The sequence below is a fragment of the Rhea americana genome, unplaced genomic scaffold (genome assembly GCF_003343005.1).
Source record: "Rhea americana isolate MKP2758 unplaced genomic scaffold, rheAme1 scaffold_96, whole genome shotgun sequence".
Taxonomy (NCBI): domain Eukaryota; kingdom Metazoa; phylum Chordata; class Aves; order Rheiformes; family Rheidae; genus Rhea; species Rhea americana.
In genome coordinates this window covers 111,348-135,913 of record NW_028187155.1, presented here as the reverse complement: position 1 = coordinate 135,913, position 24,566 = coordinate 111,348, and the positions used below count along the sequence as shown (strand labels likewise).

General features: G+C 45.7%; 1 protein-coding gene across 1 annotated transcript; it reads left to right on the top strand.

Moving 5' to 3' along the window:
* Positions 1–1,168: 1,168 nt before the first annotated feature.
* On the top strand, positions 1,169–21,665 carry EIF2B5 (eukaryotic translation initiation factor 2B subunit epsilon). Its single transcript, XM_085325172.1, has 16 exons — positions 1,169–1,420; positions 2,649–2,773; positions 3,517–3,702; positions 3,800–3,977; positions 4,935–5,015; positions 6,449–6,526; positions 6,607–6,919; positions 7,565–7,710; positions 8,003–8,141; positions 8,768–8,869; positions 9,809–9,916; positions 10,794–10,884; positions 11,624–11,747; positions 17,029–17,154; positions 18,670–18,780; positions 19,854–21,665. The coding sequence occupies exons 1-16, from the start codon at positions 1,268–1,270 to the stop codon at positions 19,917–19,919; spliced, it is 2,127 nt and encodes a 708-aa protein (XP_085181298.1). The 5' UTR covers positions 1,169–1,267; the 3' UTR covers positions 19,920–21,665.
* Positions 21,666–24,566: the final 2,901 nt, after the last annotated feature.

The window sequence follows — 24,566 nt, the reverse complement described above, 5'->3', positions numbered from 1 at the left end:
TGAACCGTCTGGTTAAACAGAAAGCACAATTACACTGAACCTGTTATTGCTGCCCCATATCTATTCACACAAGTATTTCCCACCCTTCCCTAAAACAATGAAAACTGCCCAACCAAGCCAAATGCTGTCCCGCTGCTTCTGGTTTTCATGCTCTTGTGCACCTACCTTCTTCATACATGACACTCAGTTTCCAGTATTTTCTGGTCTCTGCCATGCCACGTTACCAGCTGCACATCTGAACTGTGTCAGGAACTTTCCAGGAACAGCCTGCTTGCACACACAGGTGAGCTGACACACCATCCCACACAGTGAGATTTACAAGCACTTGGATTTCCAAAAGTTTTGCTGAATAGAAGAACAAGTTTTTTTGTCTAAAAACTTGCAAAATTCTGGGAGTAGAACTATGCCTACCTTCAATAATGTTTCAAACACATGCAAGCCACACATAAAGTGAAGAACTTGTTTCGTCCAGTCTGACCTATATAACACAACTTTGTCTAGTGATTCATGCGTCAAGCCTAGTGACTAGTATTGACTTAGAAGAGTGGTTTCCACTGACAAGCCCCAGGCCCATGAGCTCTTCCCAAGGGATTTATGAAAGACAACTGCAAAGAGCAGCTTCACACTCCTGCAGCAACCTCTGCCTGTGAACCACCTACCCCAGCTACCCTCGGTTTGGGCAGCCTAGAGCCTCCCCATGGTGAGGGAGGGGGTGCAGACTGGCCCGACATACCCTCTAGGAAGTCGAGAGGCCCCTTCATGTGCTGCAGAAGGCGCCGAGGACCGCAGGACCCCCTCCMAACGAGACCTGTCCTCAACGGGCAACAGGTCTACCCAAAGCCGCATACCACCCACGCCAACAGGTATACCCATAGGCTCCCCGTTACCGCAGGCACCACGTATACCCATAAGCCCACATTACCAGCAGAGAAATTATACCCACAACAACCACGTTGCTCCTGGGGCACCCCCCCCCCGCCCAGGCCTGCGACAACGCAGCCCTGCCACCCGATAGCCGCCCCGGCCCGCTCGGAGGGCGCCCGGAGCCGGGCAGCAACCCGCACCGCCCCGCGCCGATGGGCGGCGCTGCCGCCCCGCCGCGCCGGCCCAGCGCACTGCGCATGCGCCGCCGCTCCGCCTCCTCGTGCGCGCGAGCCCACCCGCCCTCTATGCGGCTGCTTTCGGTGCCAACTGTTCTGTCCTCGTCGAGCTCCCGTCGCTCCTTCCGGCGCGGGCCCGGAAGCGGAAGCTGAGGCAGCGTGAGGAGATGGCGGCCCGCGGCACCGCGAAGCGTGGAGCCGGCGCGGGGGCGGCCCGTGGCCCCGACCCGCAGGAGGAGCCGCCGCCGCCGCTTCAAGCCGTGCTGGTCGCCGACAGCTTCAACCGCCGCTTCTTCCCCATCTCCAAGGACCGGCCGCGGGTGAGAGACCTTCCCCCGGTTGCTCCCGCCAGCCTGGGCGGGGAGGGGGCTCCAGCCCCGTCGCACCTCCCCGTCCGCGCCGGCCCCTCTCGGGGGCCCGAGCGCGCAGGCCCCTAGCGCGGGACGGAGCGGTGGCGGCCGCGGGCGCCGCGCCCGGGAGCGCGGTGTGTCCCGCCCTGAACTCCGGGGCCGGGGCTGGAGGGAGGCGAGGCGCCCCCGGCGCTGCCGGCAGCTCCCGGGGTGCTGCTGCGCCCCTGCGTTCGCCGGCGAGCGGGGCGGCCCTGCCGCCGCGGCCCTTCCACCAGGCGGGAGCTGCCGACCCGCCCTCCTCCGCCGGCGGAGTTTACGTGCCCCGTCGAAGAAGCAGTAAGGACTGAAGTGCTGTGTTGGTGCTGTTTGCTTTTACACAGGGTGCAGCAAATGGCGCAGTTTACTTTTCACCTGTCGCTGCTGCAGGGGCAGCRATGGGTTTGAACAGGATTCTTTCTGGTAGAGGAAAGAAACCAAGTCTCTGTACATATCAGCAGTAGTGTACAAGAATATGGCCAGCAAAAAGAATGGGAAAAGGATGTATGTTAAAATAAAGAGTGCTTCTGTAGAGTCAAGGTTTGGGCAATTATCTTGCCTTGCTTGCTGATCATGATTAAATGCTTGCAGCGTTCATAATTATACACGCAGGCTCAGACCTGAAACAAAGTACCATCAAAAATGGATCAAAGAATAATATGAGAGCCTCGGTTGTGAATCAGTAAGTCAGTTTAAAAGTGTGACGTGAAGTCGAGAGAATACTCGCTTCACTTTAGATAGTCTCTTCCTTTTTAATTCTGGAGACTCTTAATTCTTGTGGCTTCATCATTCATGTCTGACAGGTTTTTCTTGTAGCAGTTAAAGCCAGAGTCAGGGAATAGGCACTCTGAAATTTTGATTTTTTTTCTTCCTATCACTTATTTGAGTCTTCTTGAATAATTTTGGGTGCGATAACCTCACTTCTCTTATGTCTCCCTCTATAAAGTGAAGATGACCCTAACTTCCTCAACAGAATATCAGGAGGTAGTTCTTACTGCTTAGATCAACTTTGAAAATTTTCATTGAAAGGAAACCTAGCAGTCATTCACCTTTCTATTCTGGCAGTACTGATAATCTTTTTTCTTGAATCTAGAAGAAACTGATGATGATGATGTTGAGCTACACTGTATTTGTTCAGCTGTCCCTCTGTCTGTTTCTTTAGGCTCTCCTACCTATGGCAAACGTGGCCATGATCGACTATACCTTGGAGTTCCTAACGGCAACCGGAGTGGAAGAAACGTTTGTTTTCTGCTGTTGGAAGTCAGCTGAGATAAAAGAGCATTTACAGTAAGGATCTCTTCTCTTTTAGCTTTATCGTGGAAAGAATTTTCCCATCATCCAGTAAGCCTTCTAGGTCTTAGCTTGCGCTGATTCTTCTGCTGATGAAAACTGTGCTACCCAAGGCTAGGGATCCCYTTTCAATAGATGTGTCTCAGCACATCTCAAAAAAGAACATTCCTCCTGTGAAGAAGTGGAGTTGTGCAGCATTTTAAAAAGATTGTTTGGGGATTGTATTTCTTATTGGCATTTGTGTCTTTGCCTAAAAGCAGTGCTTTCCTGGGCAGCAGTGTAATTTATAGTACCACACTTTACTAGCTTTTTGCTGTATCTTGGTGATCAGTGCAGTGTAGTGAAGCAGTTTTCATTGAAAGCATCTTTTACCTCTGCATGCTGCAGGTTTGCATGCTAAAGAGAAGCATGCAATCTTTTCCTTGCTTGAGATAAAACTACTTTCAGAGGAAAAAAAAATGTATTGGGTGTAATCTTTCCTTCTTCTCTGTCAAAGCTTTGCTCACAGAAAAGTCCAGTTTCCTGTTTCCACAAGCCAGAGGCTTGAATTCTTACCATCTTCAGTTCTTTCTGCTCTGCAAATGATCAGATTTCTGCCCATTGATACTGTGCTTGTTGTAATAGGATTCTTCTTGCATGCGCTTACAGATGTGACATATGCTGGGGCGCTATCCAGTGTTCTTGTGTATCCTCTATAGAAATATCCCTTTTAAGCCTTCCTGATGTTTTTCTCCTCCCAGAAAGTCCAAGTGGTGCCGCCGCACATCTCCCAACATGGTGCGCTTTGTGACTTCTGATCTGTACCGCTCCCTTGGTGACGTGCTACGAGACGTTGATGCCAAGTCCCTTGTCCGTTCTGACTTCATCCTTGTCACTGGGGATGTGGTGTCCAATTTCAATATATCCAAAGCTCTGGAAGAGCACAAGTAGGTGTTAAGGGAAGCACATGTCTGGCTGGTGTCCTGACTCTGGAGAGTGTAACTGTCTGGAGAGTGATTTTTAAATTCTGCCCTTCCTGTTCAGGTTGCGCCGTAAGATGGAAAAGAATGTTTCTGTGATGACGATGATTTTCAAAGAGTCCTCACCTGGTCACCATGCCAGGTGCCATGAGGATGACGTCATTGTTGCTATGGACAGTGCCACAAACCGTGTCCTTCACTATCAGAGAACCCAGGGGCTGAAACGCTTCCGCTTTCCTATGGTGCGTCTGGCAGGTGCAAAAGGGCTGTGAAGCAGCTCACCTCGGGGAGTCCTCTTAAAGTGCAGGCTGGGGAGCTGTGCTTATACCTCTTTTGGAGGAGCAGGTGACACCTTTGATCCTGTCTAAGAGAGTTTAAGTCTTGGTAGAACTGTGCTGGAACATGCAGGTTTGGGACTCAATTTGGAATTTGAAGATAGGGTAGACATGCTTTTCTAAAAATTCCTTTTCTGCATTTGTTCAATTCATTTTCTACATGTAAAACAAGCGAGGCAGAATGAGAGTGGAATAACTGTGCATAAGGGGCAATACCTCCTGTCACTATCTGGCTACTCCTGTCCTGCGCTGCTCTCCCAAAAAAAGATTATGGGCTCTACTAATGTGCAACCAGTGAAATGCCTGTGAAGGCACTTCCTCCATTAAGATAAATGGTAAATTTGTTTTGCTATGCGCAGAACTGAGGCTGTGAGCATGTCATTTTCATCCCCAAATCAGTAATCTTTAGACTATTTTTCTCCTTCAAATGAAAGTCCTTTTTTGCTTCAGGCAGTGGTATGTTTAAAAAATAAAAAGGCCACACAAATCCACAGAAGGTATGGGAGCTATGAATGCTGTATTTTAATTTATTAATGTTCTTTGTATATTTGCAGTTCCCAGCAACTAAGGTAAGGAACCTTGTTGAGGAAAAGTGATTGTTTGAAGTATGAGCTTTTTTTTGGAGAGTTGCCCTGTCTAATGGGGGGGGTGCCCTCTGCTCGTTGATACAGCTCTGCATGTGACCAAGCTGTGCCTGCTAAGCCTGTGTCTCAATGTAGGTCATAGACTTTTCTGATCTCCAGAACTGCGGCTAGTTTAATAATTAAATCAATTTCAATCAATATGATGCCCGAGGCTCATAAAATCTTTGGGATTCAGTACATCATTAGGCACTCAGCTTGTCTGAATTTTCTCTTCTTTCAGAGTCTGTTCCAGAACTCAATCGAAAACGTTGAGGTGTGCCATGATTTGCTGGATTGTCATATCAGCATCTGCTCTCCACAGGTGAGCCCTGCTTTCCCGAGGGCCTGGAGTGCAATTCACTTTGCTCCCTCAGTGCTGCTGGTGTGCAGAGGAGCATGCACCCTTGGTGTACCGAGTCTGAAAACCAGAGCTGCCAGCTGTGCTCCGTGACTGAACTGAGTGGTCATGTCGCAATGCTCTGTGGACTATGGGAGCTCAATCAGTATCTGGTATCCCCCATGCACAGAATCACAAAGTAGTTGAGGTTGGAGGGGGATTTTTAGAGGTCGTCTGGTCCAACAGGGACCCCCTTGAGCAGGGGGACTCAGGCAGGGTCAACTACAGCAGGTTGCCTAGGACTTTGTCCAGTTGGCTTTTGAGCATCTCCAAGGATGGAGACTCCACAGCCCCTCTGGGCAAGCTTTGCCAGTATTCAACCACCATCAGAGTGAAGAAATGTATTTCTTATGTTCAGACAGAATTTCCTGTGTTTCAGTTTGTGCCCATTGCCTCTCAGCCTGTCACTGGGGCACCACTGAGAAGAGTATGGCTCTGTTTCTTTACACCTTTCTGTCAGATATTTACATGCATAGATAACATTCCTCCCGAGCCTTCTCTTCTCCAGGCTAGGCAGTCTCAGCTCTCTTCATCTTCATACAACAGATGCTCTGCTTGCTTAAACATTTTTGTGTTCCTTTGCTGGACTTGCTCCAATATGTCCATGTCTGTCTTGTTCTGGGGAGTGGAGAACTGGATGCAGCGCTCCATATGTATCTCACCAGTTCTGAGTAGGATCACCTCCCTCAACCTGCTGGTGACGCTTTGCCTAATGTAGCCCACTCTTTGCCACGAGAGCACATTGCTGGCACATGTTCAACTTGGTATTCTCCAAGACACCGAGGTCCTTCTCTGCAAAGCTTGTCACTCAACCCCTTGGTGACAGGCAGATCTAGACAGTGTTTGCATCAGTAGATTGAATGGCCAAAACCATGCTGGAAAATAAGTATAAGTGACCTCACTTTGAGTATGGTAAAGTCTGTGGAGCAGAGGTGATGGCTATGCTAGTTGCAAGCTAGGCTAGGCTACTTGCAAGCTAGTACTATGTTAGGATAACGTTCGTGGTTATTCCAGCCTGAGCTTGCTAACATCTCTTCTGCGTTGGAAAAAGAGATGGTCTATAGGCTTCCTTTCACTACAAAGCTAGGCTGGACTGACTGCTTAGAAATGTTAAAACAATGTTTTGCCCCTTCTGAAAACCAGAACCTGTTCATAGCCTACTGTAGGAGGAAGAGATGGGAGAGTCAACACTCCTAGCAGAAGGAATCAAAGCTTTATTCAAGGCAAGAGCATCACTTTCCTATATAATATAACTTGGGTCTCTGAGAACCAATGAACAGCCATTAATTGTCTGGCTTCCTCAGCAACATTTTCTGCTGATTATATTATATTTTTTTTTTGCATTTTATTCCTGACAGGTGGCGGAGTTGTTCACAGACAATTTTGATTACCAGACACGGGATGACTTTGTACGTGGACTGCTGGTGAATGAGGAGGTAATGATAGGGACAGTAGAAGGGAGATCGTTTTACCTTGTGCTGAGGAGTCCTCTAAGATATTCCTGTCTATTTCCCAGGTCCTGGGGAACCAGATCCATATGCATGTAATGACAGAACAGTATGGTGCCCATATATGCAACCTGCTTATGTACAAAGCTGTGGGCTCTGATATCATTCGACGCTGGGTTTATCCTTTGACTCCAGAAATGAACTTCACTGATGACAAGAATCAGAGTTACACCCATTCAAAACACAATATCTACCGGGGGGTGGATGTTAGTCTTGGCCACGGCAGTGTACTAGAAGAGAACATACTCATAGGACAGGGGACAGTCATTGGCAGCAACTGCTTCATAACCAACAGTGTCATCGGGCAGAACTGTAGGATAGGTGAGTACCAGAATGAGGGAACATGCTGAGTCAAGGCACAAGTTGGGCTTTTGGTTTTAAAGTGCATTTGGCTCTGAGGGAGGATGCTGGGTGGGTGTTACATGGTGACATCTAATGGGAAGGAAGGAGAAAGGCTTTATTTTCCAGTGGAGGAAGTAGATTAAAGTTCTAGGGTACCAAAATGATGCTGAAAGGCAAAAGGCACTTTGTGCTAAAAAAAGGAGATATTTTATCATTAGACAGTGTGTGTTCCTTACTGATCTAAAATTACCACCTACCAACATCCTGCAAGTGAGGAACCTCCATGTTCATTTTTGAGAGCTGCCTGGTACCTTTTCTTCTTATCCTTGTCTGGATTTTGTGTGTGTGTGTGTGATTTGACTGTATCTGCAAAATCAGGATGTCAGTTGCTACTATCAACTTGCTAAATCTCTGTGGAGGACAAACTTCTCTTTTAGCTTGGAGTAAGAAATGATCGTAGACCAATAAGGATAATTTTTTTTTAGATGTATAATATCTATCACACATCAAAGGCATTGTTTAGTCCTGAATTCAATGAATAAGATGCTTTCTAGTGGACCCAGCAGTGTGGGAGAGCGGCAGTCTACCTTGCTCAACTTCTTTGTGCTTGGTGGTGTATAACAGGTGACAGAGTCATTTTGGATGGAGCCTTTCTCTGGGACAGAGTTCACATAGCAGATAATGTGGAGATCTGCCATTCTGTTGTCTGTGATGAAGCTGAGGTGAAGGAGAAAGTAAAGCTAAAGCCTCGCTGTGTCCTCTCTTCTCAGGTGAGCTGTTTGTTCTGCTTTCTCTTGGCAGGTTACTAAACTTAAGCATTGGAACGTACCAGAATAGAGGGCTATTACAGGCCTTTTCTTCAGGGTGGGTGCTGTGCTATTGCTCACATCTTTTTCTGCTTCTAGCAGTTTGGTAGGACCTAGCAGTGCTGATGTTTTCAGTTATGCTTGTTAGACCCTTCCTTGTAATGGCATGTCCAGAGCAGCTATTGTCTCTGCTGGTGGAGGTACAAGGGGGCACTCAGGATATGTCTTCATTAAGGTGTGTCGTACGTATTTACAGGTAGTGGTAGGTCCTGACATCACCCTTCCTGAGGGCACAGTGATTTCTCTGCACCCACCAGATGAGGAGGAAGAGGATGAAGACCAGTTCAGTGATGATTCTGGTGTGAACAAGATGGAGAGCAAAGTGAAACTGAAAGGTATGAGAGTCTCCAATTGCATAGGCTCAGGCTACACAGAATGCATTGCCCTCCATGATTTTCTGGGGTCTTTCCCTTCCCTGTTCTAGACTCTGCAATATGAGGCTGGAGGTTAGTGCTGCGTTCAGCTTGTAATGTGTGTTTTCAGCAGGGCAAGCAAGGCTGTTATCTGTTTCAGGTTCGACAGTGAGGTGTACCTCAGTACTCTAGCACTAAAATTTAGAGGTTGAGTTGTTTTCCATTTTTCTTAGAGGAAGAACCTTCCTTGTAGATGACAAGCTGAAGCTGGAAGAGATGTCTGGTTCAAGGCACGATGCAAGATTTATGTCCTTCTACCTGGACTGTGCCCAAGGACTTTGTTCTTGTTGAATATTGTTTCTTTCAGTCCAGGTTTGTCAAGGGATCTAAACATGGTCAGGGGGTGTTGTTGCTGTAGAGGGGAGCAAGTAAGCCACTTCTTGAGGCAAATGAGAAGATAGAAGCTGAAATCAACATGCGTCAGTGGGAAGCCCATTGATGAAGAGTATTCAGAGACAGTAGTGTGCAGGTTATAGCAGTCTATTTCAGGTTTGCCTGTAAGCAGATCCAGTACAACTATTTCCTTCTAATCACTGTGTCTTTTTCAGGTTACAACAAAAAGGATGTGGGTTCAGAGGGCAGAGGTTTTCTCTGGAAAGCAGATGACAAGAATGAAGAAGATGAAGAAGAGCAGAGACAGAGCCTGTGGGGTGAGGAAAAGTTCAGTGCAGTCACTTGGGGATGGATAGACCTATGTGTCAGCAGGACTTGCCAAGTGGGATGCTGGTAACTGTGTCTAGAATAAGAAGGCACTATATGGTTCATGAGGTGAAGAAAAGATTTTCAACAAGTGCAGAATAAACTCCAGTTATTGGTAGAGAGAAGTCTGTGGTATAGAAAACTCTGGAGAAGGAATGGATTTAAAACTAGATGAGCAGGTTAGCAGTTGCTTCTGTTCTGGGAGGTTTGGACACGCAGCCTAAATGTGGGAAGGGGCAAGAGGTGATAAGCTGCAGTACAACTCTGCAGCTTTGTGCACACTGAAAGCCAGATAGGTGCCAAAGCGAGAGTATCCAGGAACGGAACTAAAAATACTGCCTGAGCTCTGTGAAGCAGACTGGCCTTCAGATACCATATGTGTCTTCTGACCTCACTCCCACGTACAAATATTACTTCTGGAAAGCAGGTGTTGGACCAGATTCTCTCTTTCTGTGCTTTATGAAAGATGGTTATTTTATCTTTGACTTGCTCTAACACACACAGCCATCTGTGCTGTGAAATGCATGTCACAGGCTGCTAGGCCCTTCCTTGGAGGAGGTGTATTTTGGCTGTTCTGGCTACTACTGGTTTTCTTCTGCTAGTGACTGATTATGCTAACATTGCTCTATCGTGAGTCAGCAGTCAGGGCAAGATGCATTTGCTTCTGTCCCTGCCCTTCGCTATCTGCAGACTCTTTAAGAGTCCCATTGTTCTAGTGCCAGCTGTAGTGCTCCCTCTGCAGCAATTCTAACCATCCAAACCTGTAAATAGAAGCTCCATTGCAAGGACGGATAGTTGCTGACTTGATTGGGAAGCCCCTGGGACACCTGGTTCCCCACCCGTACAACAGCTGCAGCTTCTGAATGTTGGATGCTTCTGTTCTTTATCAGGCGCAGCCCTGCATTCAGAGGAAGAGAGTGAGTCTGACAGTGACCTGAGCTTGGGCTCTGAGGAACCAGACAGTCGGGCCATGTCCCCTCAATTGGATGACATCAAAGGTGAGAGGTGGGGCTGCGGGGAAGGGACGGTGAGTCTACAGGTAATCAGGAATGAGATCTGTGCTGCTGTCTTTAGGAGCACTGGAAGGACAGTGGATTGCTGTAACGTGTTTGCACATTGACCTCACTTTGTAGCATTTTCTACCACGTTCATTAATATTCCTTGTATTGCTATTATATGTTAAACCAAGGCAGCCAAGGGTGAGAAGCTAGAGAAAGATACTCCACCTTTCTCACTCATGATTACAGGGTCTTTGTGAAAGCGGCCTCCCTTAGTTTTCTCTTTAAGTGGCAGTGTCACTGCCTAAGCTCCCAAGAGGTTGCATAAAGGCCCTGCAGGTCTTCCCTGTGTGGACAGCTTTACCGATTTAATTGTATGAAAGAACCAAATTTTCTTGCAGGAGATGCCTCTTCTGAGGAATATCTTTTTGTTCTGTGTTTTGCTCTGTTAAGCTTATGTGGATTTGAAAGGGGTTCTAGATAAACTGGGAAAAAAGGAGGGAAAAAGAAAAGCCTTTTCATTCTAAAGTATCTCTCCAAAATAAGTTAAATTAATAATTTTTAGATTAAAATTCACATCTTAGGTTACGGAAAGATGAGGCTTATCTGAATAAGAAAGGAGTGTGAAAGTATAATAAAAGCAGTGCTCTAAAGGATTGCAAAGTGGATGGAGCAACGATCTCTCGTAGCTCTTCCACCTGAGTTATATCAGTATTTATAGATATAGTTGAAGTAGGATTGCACTAGCTTATGGAAAGCAAATAGAGACCTGTGTCAAATGCTTTCTTTAAGGATGTCATTTCTTTAGTAATTAAAGAGTTTGAAGAATCAGTGCTTTTCCATCTCCTCTCTAACTGCCTGTCCTTTCTTCCATTAGTTTTCCAGAATGAGGTTCTGGGTACACTACAGAGGGGTGAAGAAGAAAACATTTCCTGTGACAACTTGGTCCTGGAAATCAACTCTCTCAAGTGAGTGTTCACCTAGGGATACCATCCCTGATTCTGAAGAGTTGGATTTGACAACAGATCTAAAAAGGAGAGGAGAAACCACATGAATAGCCATGTTTGATTGTTGTGCATTATTTTTGCCAATAGTAGAGCATGAGAAGTGTGGATGAGAGATCATGACTGAAGCTGATGGAGCCAGCTGCATCTATAGCCTCCTTGGTCATTAAGCTTTTCCAGCCCAGTTTCTGGAACAAGAGATCTAGTTGCTAGTGAGTAACTGTGAACTGAAGAGAGCAAGTACGTTCTTGGCACAAGCTGCATATAAGTTCATGCAGGAGCTGCTGCTGTATGCACTGTAACATTCAACCAGCTGCCTGCATCTGCAGCTGTGCTGAGGTGTGGCTTGTCCACTCTGTTTACACAGCAGCAAGTCTAGGACACAACACTTCTGCCTGCTATTTCTCAAATGCAAACCTGATTCCCTTATTTTATGTAACAGTCTTCGTGCAGCGCTCTGGTGAATGTGAGGATGCTGTCCTTTGCAGCAGCTGGTTACAATGTGATAGCAAATTTTCAGGAGTGGTCTTTCACAAGGCCTGTTGCAATGTAAGGTGTTTTAATTGCGTGGATGTTTGGAAAAAAAGAAGTCTGGAAAATCCAAATCAAACATTCTGTTGTGTCTCTGGAAGAAACAGTAGTGTGTGGAGATCAGGCAATGTGAAATGTATTTTTTTTTTTTTGACTCCTTTTTCCTTTGCAGGTACGCCTATAATATTGGTCTGAAGGAGATGATGCAAGTGCTTAGTAAAGTGGTCCTGGAGTTCCCATTGCAGCAGCTGGATTCAAATTTAGACTCTCAAAACTATTTCTCAGCATTACTTCCTGTGAGTGCTCCTCTATTTAACTCTTCTGGAGGCTTGTATTCTAATGTGTAGGAGTTCATTTGGATCCCCTAGATACTTGCTGGCTGAGGGATCTTTTTGTTAGGCCTAAAGCCACTTGAGGCTCACTAGTTTGTGAACCTCTTGTCTTCTATGGAACTAAAAGCCTACTGAAACTATTGTATCTGCTTGACAAAACTTAGCTGAGATTGTAGGTGTGGGAAATCTTATTTCAGTAGCTTATGGTTATTTCTGTCTCTTGTGTGTGATAGTAGAAGTGTTTAACTTTTTTAGAAGAGATAAGAAAGAGACTGTTAGAGGTGTCTTTACAGGCTTCTATTCCAGGAATCCAATTCCAAACCATCATGAGCCCAATCCCTGGGGCAACAGGGAGCACTTCTCTCCCAGTGGGATCCTTTCCAAGGTATTACTTGTCTGTGTGCTATGAGTGGTGCCAATTTTTTTCCAGCTAAATGCAGCAAAGGCAAAATCTTGTTGTCTTTGAGTAGAAATTCAGAATTCTGTTGGTTCTCTAGATAGACTGGGGTATACTTGGGTGAGAGTAATTTCCATTTCCTGACTTAAGGGAGACAAATCAGAATAGGATCTTCTTAAAAAGCAGGCAGTCTCATCTTAATAGCTTTCTTGATCCACGTTGAAGGCAATGTAACGACTCTGTCTCCTCGCTGTAGCCCATTTGCACATTTTGAGTTTGCAAACTCCCACAGCTCACAAAGGTGCTTTATCAGAATGAATGGATCTTGCACCTGTTTGGTAAAGACTAATTTAAATTCCTTAGGAGATAGCTAAAAATAGGACCACTAGACATCTGCATCATCCTTTTTGTGAGGAACTATGTACTTTCAGTTGATGGGAAATGGTGGAAAACTGACTGTTCTTTATGTAGATGTAAGCATGGCACTTAATTCATATCCTGGATGTGTAGAGATGCCTTTAGCAGGAAAATACAACAGTGAACTGTTCTGTTCGTCAGCTGTCCTAATGAGATTTTTCTATCCACTCCATTTATATTCTGCTTGCTTTTGTTCCTTTTCCAGTCTATCATCTTGAATAAGAGGTGCTGTCCTGGAAAAGGAGTTGAAGGAGGAGGACTGAGGAGAATCTAAGAGCAAATAGTAGACTCTAAGTGAAAAGCACTACATCTAGACAGCAGGTGGTGTGAAGCTGGTAGCTGTGTAGGATGTTTTCATTCCAGCTAAGATAAGTCTTCTGGACTGGGCTCCTAATGTAGCTTGAGTATGACAGGAGATCGATCAGACTGCAGGATCCAGGCACAGGAGGGATAAAGGTTGCTATGTAAATGCTTGATGTTAAGTATCCTTGCCCCACTAAAAAACCTTTGAAGCTAAACACAATGGAAAATGTGTGAAGGGCTTACATCTGGATAATTTTGTCTGTATATATTTCATCATAGGAACGCTGATGCTCAGAAAGGGAAGTATGTGTAGCATGTGCATTTATGAAATACAAATCATCCTTAGATTTAGCAGAGGAATCAAGCGTCAAAGGAATTGACCAACATGGCAGCCAGCTTCTCCTAATGCTCCTTTGTAAAGAGCAGCCAGCATGTTTCTTAGAATATCCTTCTTTGAGAGAATTTCCTGCTTCAGTAGCTATACTACATGCAAAAATTTGTGCTGGATTCCCTGTATGGAGATCAACTGGAAYGCAGTAGCCTGATGAAGACGACCGTCAACATTCAATTGCAAACATGATGGTAGTCTCCATTATGAGAACCCAATGTGTTTGACTTGAGGCAGTAAATCAGTCTTCCGAGACTTACTAAATAGGTATTAAGTCTTCTTGTACAGCAGCTTCTGTGTGTTTACCGACTGTACTCTGAAGAGAAGAGACTAGCTCCTCGGGCAGAACCTGCGTAGTTTGTACAGCATCTGAAGTGGTGGGTTCTCTGCAGCAAATAGCTTGTGGTTGCCTAGCTGGTCAAAAATGCATTCTTTTAAGGTACAAGTGCTTACACCATGAGAACTCCACGCTCTCTAGCTTTGTATGGGTTGGTGCAGAATGAAAGCATATGCTTCAATGTGTAGGTAACACGGCCTCAAGTGACAGTTCTATTAGACTTGAGATCTGCTTATACCAGTTCTTATACGACAAAGCGTTAGTTTGCATGAGATGGAAAGGCTTACGTTCTTGGAGTGGTGAATATCGGAAGCCCACTGAACTTTGCAGAACTATTTCATGTTTCTTGCTCTGTCTTTGTAGCTCAACTCCAGCTAAGGGATGCTAAAGGAAGATGGATTGTTTGTGCAAGAATGATGGTAGAACCATCTCAGACAGCTCAGGAAGGAAAATTGTGGAAATGCCATAGCTGTGATGTATGGTTTGACTTGAAACCACAGTATGTGCTCTGAAGTGCTAGCCCCTGAGTATGAAGCTCATAAGTTTTGTAGCAGTTTTAGGAAACAAGCATCCAATAAAGAATATGCCTGTGGGTATTTTTCAGGTGAAACATGAACGCCTGAGAAACAGCATTATCCAGTTTGATGTCTGTGAGGCATCTCGTCTGGCTCTTGAACAAATTGTAAAGCAGAGATGGTACAGAAAAACTCACCTTTTCTTGAACCGTAGGCATGATTTAAGCTAACATGGCTGAAAGTCATTATCAAACTATTCTTCTGCTGTCACTGAAGATGGCATCAAACATGGTTACATAGGTGAGAATGTCTAAAAGGAAAAGGAGGAGGCAATTTAGTAGTTTGGCTTGCTCAGCCAGCCAGAGTCTGTGCTGCAGCCCAGAAGCTAGTGTATGTGGTGCACCTCCTTTGATACCTGTTAGGAGCCTTACTCTTTCACAAAGTAATGCAAGTGAACACAACATGGGATCGCTCATTTTCGGTAATCAGAGAGCTCTGCTTTCACTGAACCAATTTGAAGCAGTCAGCGCAAATGCTGTGTTACCGTGTAACGGGTTAGAATTATACTCTGTCACTTGTGCTTTGCACGTATTTCATGGTGGTGTCCTGTGCTGGAGGAGGAAATAAGAGGCTCAGTGCTGAGACTGCCCTTCTGACAAAAGAAAAGAGAACCAAACCTCTTTGAAGATGAAGCCAATACAGCGTCACTGACCAGGTCTGTGCAAAATGAATCAACATGTAGGAACTTACTGTTGACTTCTCTAGCCTATAGGTTGTTTGAGGGAGTTATCCAGCTATTGTCAAAAACTGTAAAGTTACGATTTTGTCCATGGGTCCCTTGGTCAGGTGTCTCTTCATGTTTCACAGTCCTTTGTCCATCTAATACAGTTGCAAGCCTCTAACACCCTAGCTTTTGTGAACACTGCATCTCTGGTCTTACAGGCTCACAGGTTCTGTGGGGCTGAGCCCTTCTTTCCCCTATTAGCAGCAGTTGGAACAGTGCTTGTTCTTGACCTGAAACAGTGGGTTTTTTTCTGTCCCTTTCCCAGCAGTAGGCATACTGGATTGAGTCCTGGAGTTCTGAGAGTTTATAGCTCTGGTTTCTTTATAATTTACTTGCTTTTAGAAACTCCATAACTTCCACTTAGGATTCTATTAGAATTGTGTCTGCTTATGATTTTAAAATGTTACTAGAAAGGTATTGCAAAATATTTCTTGGCCTGAAAGGAACTTGCAAGGTCCTTTTCAACATTTGAAGGGAAGAACTTTGAAGGAGAATAAAATGCAGGAGATAGTTGTAGAGGAGGGAAGAGTGTTTAGGATTAAGCATTTTGCTAGAAGTTAAAATACTTCTCGGAAATATCCCATACAGCCCTCAGCGTTTTTTGTTGTGATACCATGATGATTAGGACCATTCTGTGCTGTTGCTGTTGTTCCTTGAGCCAGATGATATACTGCACAGATCCCTCTGTTTGTATTAATCCCCTTCTTTGTTCCTACCCAAGGCATGCAGATTCCGCCACGGCTGTGGTAATAGCAGATGTATCTTGATGAAGTGATGGGATTGTTGCACTAYGGAGCCAGTCAGCAATATTTCCCACTTCAGGCTATCTTGATAGTCCACACTAGTTTGAGTACTAGCTCTGCTATTTGTCGGTGGAGCTGTCCTGCTAGCAGGGCTACTGCCTCTCAACAGCTGTCAAAAACAGACTAATGCTGGTTAACCCAGAATATAAGTGACCCAGGGCTTCTTCCACAATCCTTAAGAACTGCCCATTTGCCTGCAGAATGGACCAGATTAGTGCGCTTTTTAGTGCGACACTGTGCTGAAGGCATAGCAAGACGGCATACTGATAGGAGCACGCCAGGGATGCAGTCACAGGGTGCCTGCTGTTGAATTAACCTATTTAAAAAGAAGTGGAACCTTGACTTAATTTCCTGCAATGTGCTCATAGGATCCTCTGCTCGTTGTGTGGTCAGACAGAAGTGTTTGTACTCTGTACTCCTAATTCTGATGCCTTTAAAACTTCTATGGAAAGGGCTATAAGTATTTTTATTACCTCCTATCCCAGGTCCTGGTCAGTCTGTGCTGCTTTGCAGAACTTTTGTTGTTGCCTACTTTTCAGATGTGTGCAATGACTGAAAGAGCTGTGGGGGACTCGGCTAGAAATACTGTTTAAAAAGGCAGCACCAAAATCATTAAACTAAAGGCTTCATCAAAAATAAGCCTTGGAGAAAAGAATTGAGCTAATAGTTAACAGATTCTTGTCCTTCATCTTTCCTGGCTAGTCCCTGCAGCAGACTCCAGCATCCAAACAAGCCTGTAGACACAGAGCAAATGTATGGCTTGGCTGTGGATGTTTTTCCCATTATGGTCCTGTTCTTGGGGTGGCTATCTTGTGCTGTCCACTTCTACTCAGTGCCAGCATAATTAATTACTAGCTATCTTTTTGTTCTTATTCCTTCTTCTGCTTTGAAAGAATGTTCCACTGCAATGTCAGCTGCTCTGTGAGATGAATGTTGGAGCTGCATGTATATACCTCTCCTTATCAGTCTACTGTGAAGTGATTTTCTTTGAGTGTCACACTCCATTAGACGTTTATTGTGGCAATCTAGTATTCCATCAAGATAATTGAAACCAAGGCAGTTAACTGACACTCTCAAGGTTGCCTAGTAATACCGGATCATATCCACACATGTGAGCCTTAATACCATCTGTTTGATGGACAAACATGCTGTTTAGGGGCAAACATGCTAAGTGGTCAGATAAAGCTTTTCTTAAAATGCCTCCTTGGCTTAGTTTCATGCAGCACAGCTGTGAAACTGGGCTGAATGCACACATCCACATCATAGCTCGGGAAATTTTCTTCTATGTTTTCCTTCTGCAGCTGCTGAAGAACTGGACCCCATTGTTCAAGAACTACATAAAGCGGGCGTCAGATCACTTGAATGCCTTATTTGCCATTGAGGAATTCTTCCTGGAACACGACAGCCTCTGCACATCGATAGCTAAAGTGAGTTTCTGCTCCCAACTCTGAGGATCTGTTTTTGCCAGATCCTTGATAAAATGCATCCCGTTTGCTTTAGAGGAGAGAAATTTAGGGCCTCAGAGGAGAGGGCATATGGAAAATTCATCTGTAACAATTGCTTTAAAAAAGTGTTCTGTGGCTGCCTGTGCCTCTGAGTGAGCACAGCTGAGGGTGGGTATTAATTACCAGTATGCAGCCTGAAGGGAGCTATTATTTTGCAGCTTTTAACCTAGATGCCCTTGTTGCGTGGTGCTGGAAGAGATGTGAGACCAGGAGCTTGCTTTAGGATGAGCTCTACTTCCTTTGTCACCCCATGTTTTGAGAGATCTAACTGCCAAACAATTTACCCTACTTTACAGCACAAAGTTGGGAATAAGGGCAAGATTTCCTAGTTAGGCTGAGCAAGTTGTGAAACTGGAAGTAAAGGGGAGATGAAATGTGGCTTAATACCCATTTCTTCTCTCAGTGTTTTCAACATATTTTCCCTCCTACCCCCCTTTTCACATGTTTTTTATTCCTGGATTCTTTCTGCCCTATGACACTGGGAACATCTTACTCGTATCTTAAGTTTTTCTCTTAGCAATGTCTCAGGAAGCCCCTGTTTCTTTTGGAAGAGCTCTCCTAGAATCATGCTTAACCCTCAGATCCTCAAGAAAGAGGAATCGTAACTTGTGCTACCAGTGCTTCTGGCTAATGGCAAAGCACTTAGTATGGACTAGAGCCAAGTCTTTAGCTTGGTGAGCCAAAATGTCCTTGAATTACAGCAATTGTTTGGCATGTGTCCATTGTTCTAGGGGCCTGGGTTTCCCTGGAGGCTGGGAATTGAAGTGACACTTTATATTTGGAGTTGGCAGCCAGCTTTGTCAGTGCTGTGCCGCAAGGACTCCAACTGCAGAGCGCCTGCTCAGCTGGAGCACAAAGGCACCCCGAGAAAGCATGATTGCATCTTATGCTCACTGCACTGGGCAGGAGTTTGAGCTGATGAATGACCAATCGCTTTGACACCTGCCATAAGGCACTGTTAAGAGAGGACTGACAGGAGGAGGGAGCCTGGGGCAGAGCTAGTTTTATTCATGCTCTTCTCTGTGTATGCTACAATTGCACATATCTGAGTTGCGTAAGTGTTTTTTGTTGCAACTGCTTTGAGGTTTGGGGTACTTTAAAATGAAAACTCAAATTTACTTATTGAACCGATGTCCTCTATGGGTCTTTTGTTGTCCACAGTTCTTAATCACATCCTGCATCCCCAGAGCAAGCAGAAGTTGATGAGGCTTGACCTTAGACTTGTTATATGTCATAACATCTAGCTATCAGAAGCATAAGGCTGAGCAGGGGAAGCACAGTTATTTTTAACAATAAATGTAAAATGAAACAGACTGAGCTCCTTCTTTTGAAAATAGAGCTGGGAGCCACAGATTACATGCAGACCTTGTGCTTAGACATAAGCTAATCCTGAAAGAGTTGATGGAGAACCCTCTTGCTCTGTTCTAATTGTTGCAGGTTTTGATGACATTTTACCAACTGGAAATCCTGGAAGAAGATGTAATTCTCAATTGGTTCTCTCTGCGGGACACATCTGATAAGGGAAAGCAGCTTCGTAAGAACCAGCGGGTAAGTCCCAAAGGCGTAGAAATGATACATGAGCTGCTGAAAGAAGCTTCAAGTGGAGTTCAGTGCCACTGTCTCCTTCTGTGAAGCAGCTGCCATTACATGGCAGGCCAGTAATGCACGAGTCCATTGAATGCTGAGCAACACAACTTTGTTCTCTGGAGCAGATGCCTCTGAGTTCTGCCATAATCAGTCTGCATTGTTTGGATGAGGAATGGAGGTGGTAGGAGAGAGGGATGGCTTTTAGTGGACTCTGTTGCATGAGGCCAGCACTTTCTGGAGTAACAGCACAGCTTCTGTAAGCCAACACCCATTTGAAGTGGGCTTTAGGCCAATGCCCTATGTGCTGGCCCCATGCAATTCCTTTGAAGTTTCCATTCCTGGCTCACTGGTCTCTTTGCATGTATTTCTAAGCATTTACGGTCCTGAGTAGTTTCATTTGGCTTGTGTTGCAAGGAGCATATAAACTTCCCCTCTCCATCAGGCAGAACTTTGTGCTGCAATTTAGCTGAGCCCTGTTCCAGTTCTCCTCCCTGGTTTTGGAAGAGGAGAGGGGGGGAAAAAAGCCATCTCTGAAGAAGTCCAACTTTGTTTAAAACCTGTACTAAGAGTKGACTTTGCATAGGTCAGCAGTGCTTTCAACTGCTTATTTAAGCCAGGTTAAAAGGTAAAATGAGCTGCCTTCTTTATAGCAGTCTGTCAGGGAGTAGATTTTTCCCAGCAGTAGCTTTCCTAACACACCTTAGCTAATGTGCYGCTGTCATCTCTCCTCCTTGAAGCTCTGGAGAGAACAACTATCTCAAACTTGTATCTTCTCACCGYGTGTTTCGGGGACTGCCTGACTGTAGAAATCTCCTTCAGGAATCCAGTGAGCCTAGATTGCCCATGGCATCCTAGCTGTTTTTCATTAAACTTGTATCTGTCTCTTAATCTGCATGTTTTGATGTCTCTTAGAAACACCATTCCTCCTTTCTCGTATGTGGTCATGGTGCTCACTGGTACAGTGTACCTATTGAGTATTTCAAGCCTCTGTTTGCTATCACTTGTTACCCAAATAAATTTTATTCTCTGTGCAGCTCCAGAAGTTTATCCAGTGGCTGGAGGAGGCAGAAGAGGAGTCGTCTGATGGCGACCAAGACTGACGCAGTAGCTTGGCGTGAAAAGAGGCACTCTCACTGCCTTTCTGGTCCGAGTGGGCAGGGCAAGATCAATGCCAGTGCATGGTGTGTAGATGTGGGGCCTGACATCAGTGACTGACAATCCCATCGTTAATTATGTTGTGCATTCCCAATTCTGCCCCTTCCTCCCTCCCTCACTTGCCCAGAGGCGTCTTATSTTGGATGATTGCAGCACAGTGTAAAAACCATAAGGGATAAACAGAGGATGGTGATATCCAGAATCACTCTGAAGCCTGGATATGGTGTATTATAATCTATTTCTTGGGAGCTCCTTGCTTCTAATATAAAGGGAGCAAATGGAGGCAAACATTTACAAACCCCTTATAAATCTAACCATTGGGGTTTGTGGAAATATGGTCATAAAGCTAAGTTATTTGGAGTCACTGTTGTTTCTGGAGCTAAGAGAACTCCTGTTGAAGAGACACTGGCAAGGTTGGTAAGTAGGAGTGTAGGAGTGTATGGATTAGGATCTGAAGTGCAGGACTGGGATTTGGGAGTTCCCAGTGCCTGGAGAAAATGCAGTTGTCTGAGGATGCCTAAGGCATTTTGCAGCCTGGAAGGCACTTCTGTGATCTTTCCAAAAGGGAGAATCTCTTCCATCTGCTGTGCTAAGATGTAACACACGATTGCATAGTAGCGTTGGTAAAATCATGTCTTTTCCCCTTCTATAGAACAGGGAATAATATGTGCTCAGCTCTCCCACTGGCAGGGGTTGGCTAATAAAGGATGTGCACTGGTCAGTGAAATGCTATATGGATCACTACATCCTAGATATAATTTGTCTCCTTTGTGTCCCCAGTTTAGCAGACATAGTGTTTTAGAAAAGCATCTGTTTTTCTTTTTTTATATAAAAAAAGGGGAGGGGGGAGCAGAGATGCCTGGCTCCTCCTGCCACACCAACAGCATCTGTGTTTTGCTCTGGGGTCCTTGACCACACTGGCTACTTTAAGGAAAATTCAAGTTCCTAAGTTCTGCTCCAGTCTGAAAAGAAGTGAATGGTATTTCCTTAGGCAGCACATTCTTTGTGTTTCCACATGAATTGTTATACATGTTTGCTTACTCAAATTGCACATATTTTTATTTATTTGAAAACTTCCCCTCCCTCAGGTGTCAGGGAAAGTGCTGCAAGCCTGTTGTAAAGATCAGCAGCTGCAGAGTAACTCAGCATGCAGTGGGAAGCAAGTGCGCCTGTGGCACTCTCTTGCCGGCATGGACAACATGTGGTTGCAATAAGGCCCTTAGGAACAGCCTTCTTGGAAGTGTCACTGTGCTGTGTTAGTCCCTGTTCTCTTCAAGAACAGTGGAAAAAAATACACAGTGAGGATCAGCTTTTGTTGGTAGGAGGATTGTATCTGAATGTGCTAACCTTGCCTCTGCCCCTTCAGGAGGAGCATGGAATAAATCCCTTCGGGGAAATGCACTGGAGCTGCCCACTCAGGATATTTACTTGGCTGTTCCGTGGTGCCAGAGTTATCAGTGAGGGGACAGTGTTGGATGCTGGAGGCCGGGGATACTGCCTCTTAAACTGATGTTCAGGCAGGGCGATCTTGTGCACTTGCAGCATCGGTTGCCAGGATTGTGCGTAAATGCCCTTATTTTCTGACATTGCAAACTCTTGTCTTGTAAATGTTGGGAAAATAGTTGGTATCTGAATTTTCTGTATCTGACAATATTTAATTCAGGGAGCAAATAAAAATTATCCTGGTGTTAGTGGCTTGTCTGCTTTGTTTGAGTTTGAACTGTATTTCTCCAATTGTGGCACATGCCTGAGCAGGAATTACAGGTAAGCTAAATAACTCATAGCTACTTTTCCCTCAAGAGTTTTCAAGCAGCTGATAGGCAAGTAGGAAATCAGCACCCCATTGAATTGACATAAATGTTCAATGATAGCTCATGACCTTGCTGTCTGCAGAGAACAATTTTATTAAACTCCTGAACTGCACTATCTGGAAATGGATGAGATTTGTTTCTGTACAGGATTATGTCTCAAAGATGAACCTTAAATCCTACAATATTTGCTATCCTTTGCTGCAATGGGAATTAGTGGGAATGTTGGCTTGTGTGCTGTGCCATGCCCTCCTGGTGTTGAAGAGTAAGAGCTGGTGGAAAAAGGGAAGGGCAGCTACAAAGCTCTTTTTCAAATTCCTGAGTCTCACAGCTGGTTTATAAATGCTTTTAAAATCTCACTGAACATCTTGAGTATTTTTTACTTCTGTAATATAAAGCTGGTTTAATAAAATTAGTTTAACTGGTTTTAAAAATATAGGTTTAAGCTGTAATTTCATAAATGGCTTTTTTCATGAGAGGTTCTTGATTCTTTGGGCCAAGTAGTAATTCCACTTCTTTGTTTTCCATGTTCCTGACTCCTTTGCTTCATAGTGGCCAGCTTGTTCATGGTGTGACCCATTTTCTTACCCAAGGGTTGAGATCAAGGGTGGAATGTTACGCTATGGGCACATACCCTTATCCTTCAGGACTTGGTAGTGTACATGGTGGGGGCTATTTTATAGGTAGGGAGACTCCATTAGCAAAAAAAGGAAACTGTTCAAAGTAGTTAGCCCATAGCTTCAGCTGAACGATAGTGTGCCTTAAAAAAAAAAGTGTTGTTTAAAGGTGTAAGTGATGGAACTCAAGTACGTCCATCTCTGCATCAGGCTCTTCTGAGCAAGTTTCCAAGCACTAAAGTGCCTGAAGCCCACTTATAGTGTAGGGAGAAGCAGTGCTTATCAGTGCTGTGACTTTCAAATGTAGATACAAGGCAACAGGCTGTTGAGAAACTTCCTTGTGGACCTAGACTGCTCAGCCTGGTCCCTTACTGCTAATTTCTTTGGCTCTGTGTTCTTTACCTCCATTCATTAAGAATGAGTCATACTTCACAATACTTCTGCAAGCAGTTAAGCAGTTAAATCAATCTATCAGCTGAATGTATTTAATCACTTGGCCTGTTTAAAAGAAAAAAGGCAGCTGTAATAATGTCCTTGTTACTGCTGCAAGTATGAGACTTGGTCTACTACAGCTCTGTGGGTGTTCGGCACTCCTTTTACCTTGTAGCTGTATGTGGTTCCTTGTGAGTTCAGTGCTTCAGAAAGTTGCCCTTTTGGCAACAAAGGTGTCTAATCTATCTGGTAGAGGCTCGGGTGCAGCCCCAACTGTGCTCAAGAGCTGTGAAAGTGGACGAGAGTGGCCCTGGCCCTTATCAAGGGAAAACTGCTAGTATTTCACATGGGCCTAGCTTTTGTGGCAGAGAGATAAGTCCCAGGGCACTGATCAGCAGCTGCCTAGGTATCTAGACAGGGTAAGCAGGGCCTCCTGCAGCAAATACCCTTTATTCCAGCAAACACTATCCCAGTTAGAGAAGCAATGTTTCTGCCACGGCCCTGAATTAATGGGTTAGGGACACCCTAAACCTGGAGGACAGCCATAGCTATTGACACAGCAAGAGGCAGGTTAACTTAAACCCTTCCGTTCCTGACCTGGATTCTTCTTTCCAAGTACAYCAGCTTTCACTACAGAGTTCTGAGCATGAGAAAGTAACACTCTTCGAAGAGCCACTGTGGAAACATGAGCAGTCCTCAAGCCTCTTAGAACTTCTACTTACCTGGGGTCTTTTCTTGATACTTTTTGCTTTTTTAAATGTCCGATTTTCAACCCTATCCAGCATTGCAGCCAAATAATTGCTGGCAACACCTGCAGGGTTCTTCTGTGCACGAGGCAGCTATTTAGCTCACATCTGCCTGCCGTGGAGGTTGGCCCTGCTCCCTGTGAGCTCTCTCTGCGTTTCCTCCTCCCCCAGGTGAGTCTAGCTCCAAGGGCTGGTGCTGTAGCCTCACACCCCATGGGGGCCCACAGCATAATTCTTGCTCTGCCTTTGCTGTTCCTCCCAAACCAGGTCAGCGCGAGGCTGTTCCTGCTCTGCCTGATGGCGAGCGTTTCCCAGGCTCCGTGCAGCCCCAGCTTTGCTCCCAGCTGCAGCTCCAGGAAACCGTCGCTGRAGACCTCTTCCCTCGGTGCCCCATGGAGTGCTGGTGGGTGTCCAGAGGGGAAGCCAGACAGCCCAAGACCGCTGGAGTGCAGAGGCAAGTCCTAGGGGCTGGGGGTCACAGGCCTCGATGACCGCAGGTAGGAGAGCGGTAAGGTTTGGGGAGTAGCATGTGTGACGAGGCAGAGCATGGGGAGAAACCCACGGAGCCAAGGGGCTTTCAGAGCTGACATTGCACAGTCGAAGAGGCTGCGATACGTGGAAAGGAGGATGCTTGTGAAGAGAGACACGATGGCGTTGGGAGAGCTGCTTCGTGAGGAAGCCCTTGAAGGGGCTCTGCAGTGCCTGACGCCCGGAGATCAGGGATGGGCATGTGGGGTGGTGAYAAGGGGCTGGGGAGGAAGGCGGCAGGGGAGTAGCGGGATCCTCCTGTGCCCCCTGCTTGGTTAGGAGCGTGCTGTACGCTGGAGAAGGCGCAGGGCTGGGAGACAGAGGCCGGGGCCTGCGGGAGGGAGGCAGAGGAGACCGCAGCTGGCCTGGGCGGCCGGGGCCACCGCCCCGAGGCCAGCGTGGCGGGCGGCTCGGGCCCGCTCCGGCGTCGCCCCGCGGTGCTGCGCGGGGGCCGCTCCGGC

Coding starts and splice junctions, on each gene's coding strand:
- EIF2B5 (XM_085325172.1), top strand. CDS start 1,268: ATGGCGGCCCGCGGCACCGCGAAGCGTGGAGCCGGCGCGGGGGCGGCC. Junction 3,978..4,934: donor AACGCTTCCGCTTTCCTATG/GTGCGTCTGGCA, acceptor CTCTTCTTTCAG/AGTCTGTTCCAGAACTCAAT. Junction 8,870..9,808: donor GCAGAGACAGAGCCTGTGGG/GTGAGGAAAAGT, acceptor GTTCTTTATCAG/GCGCAGCCCTGCATTCAGAG.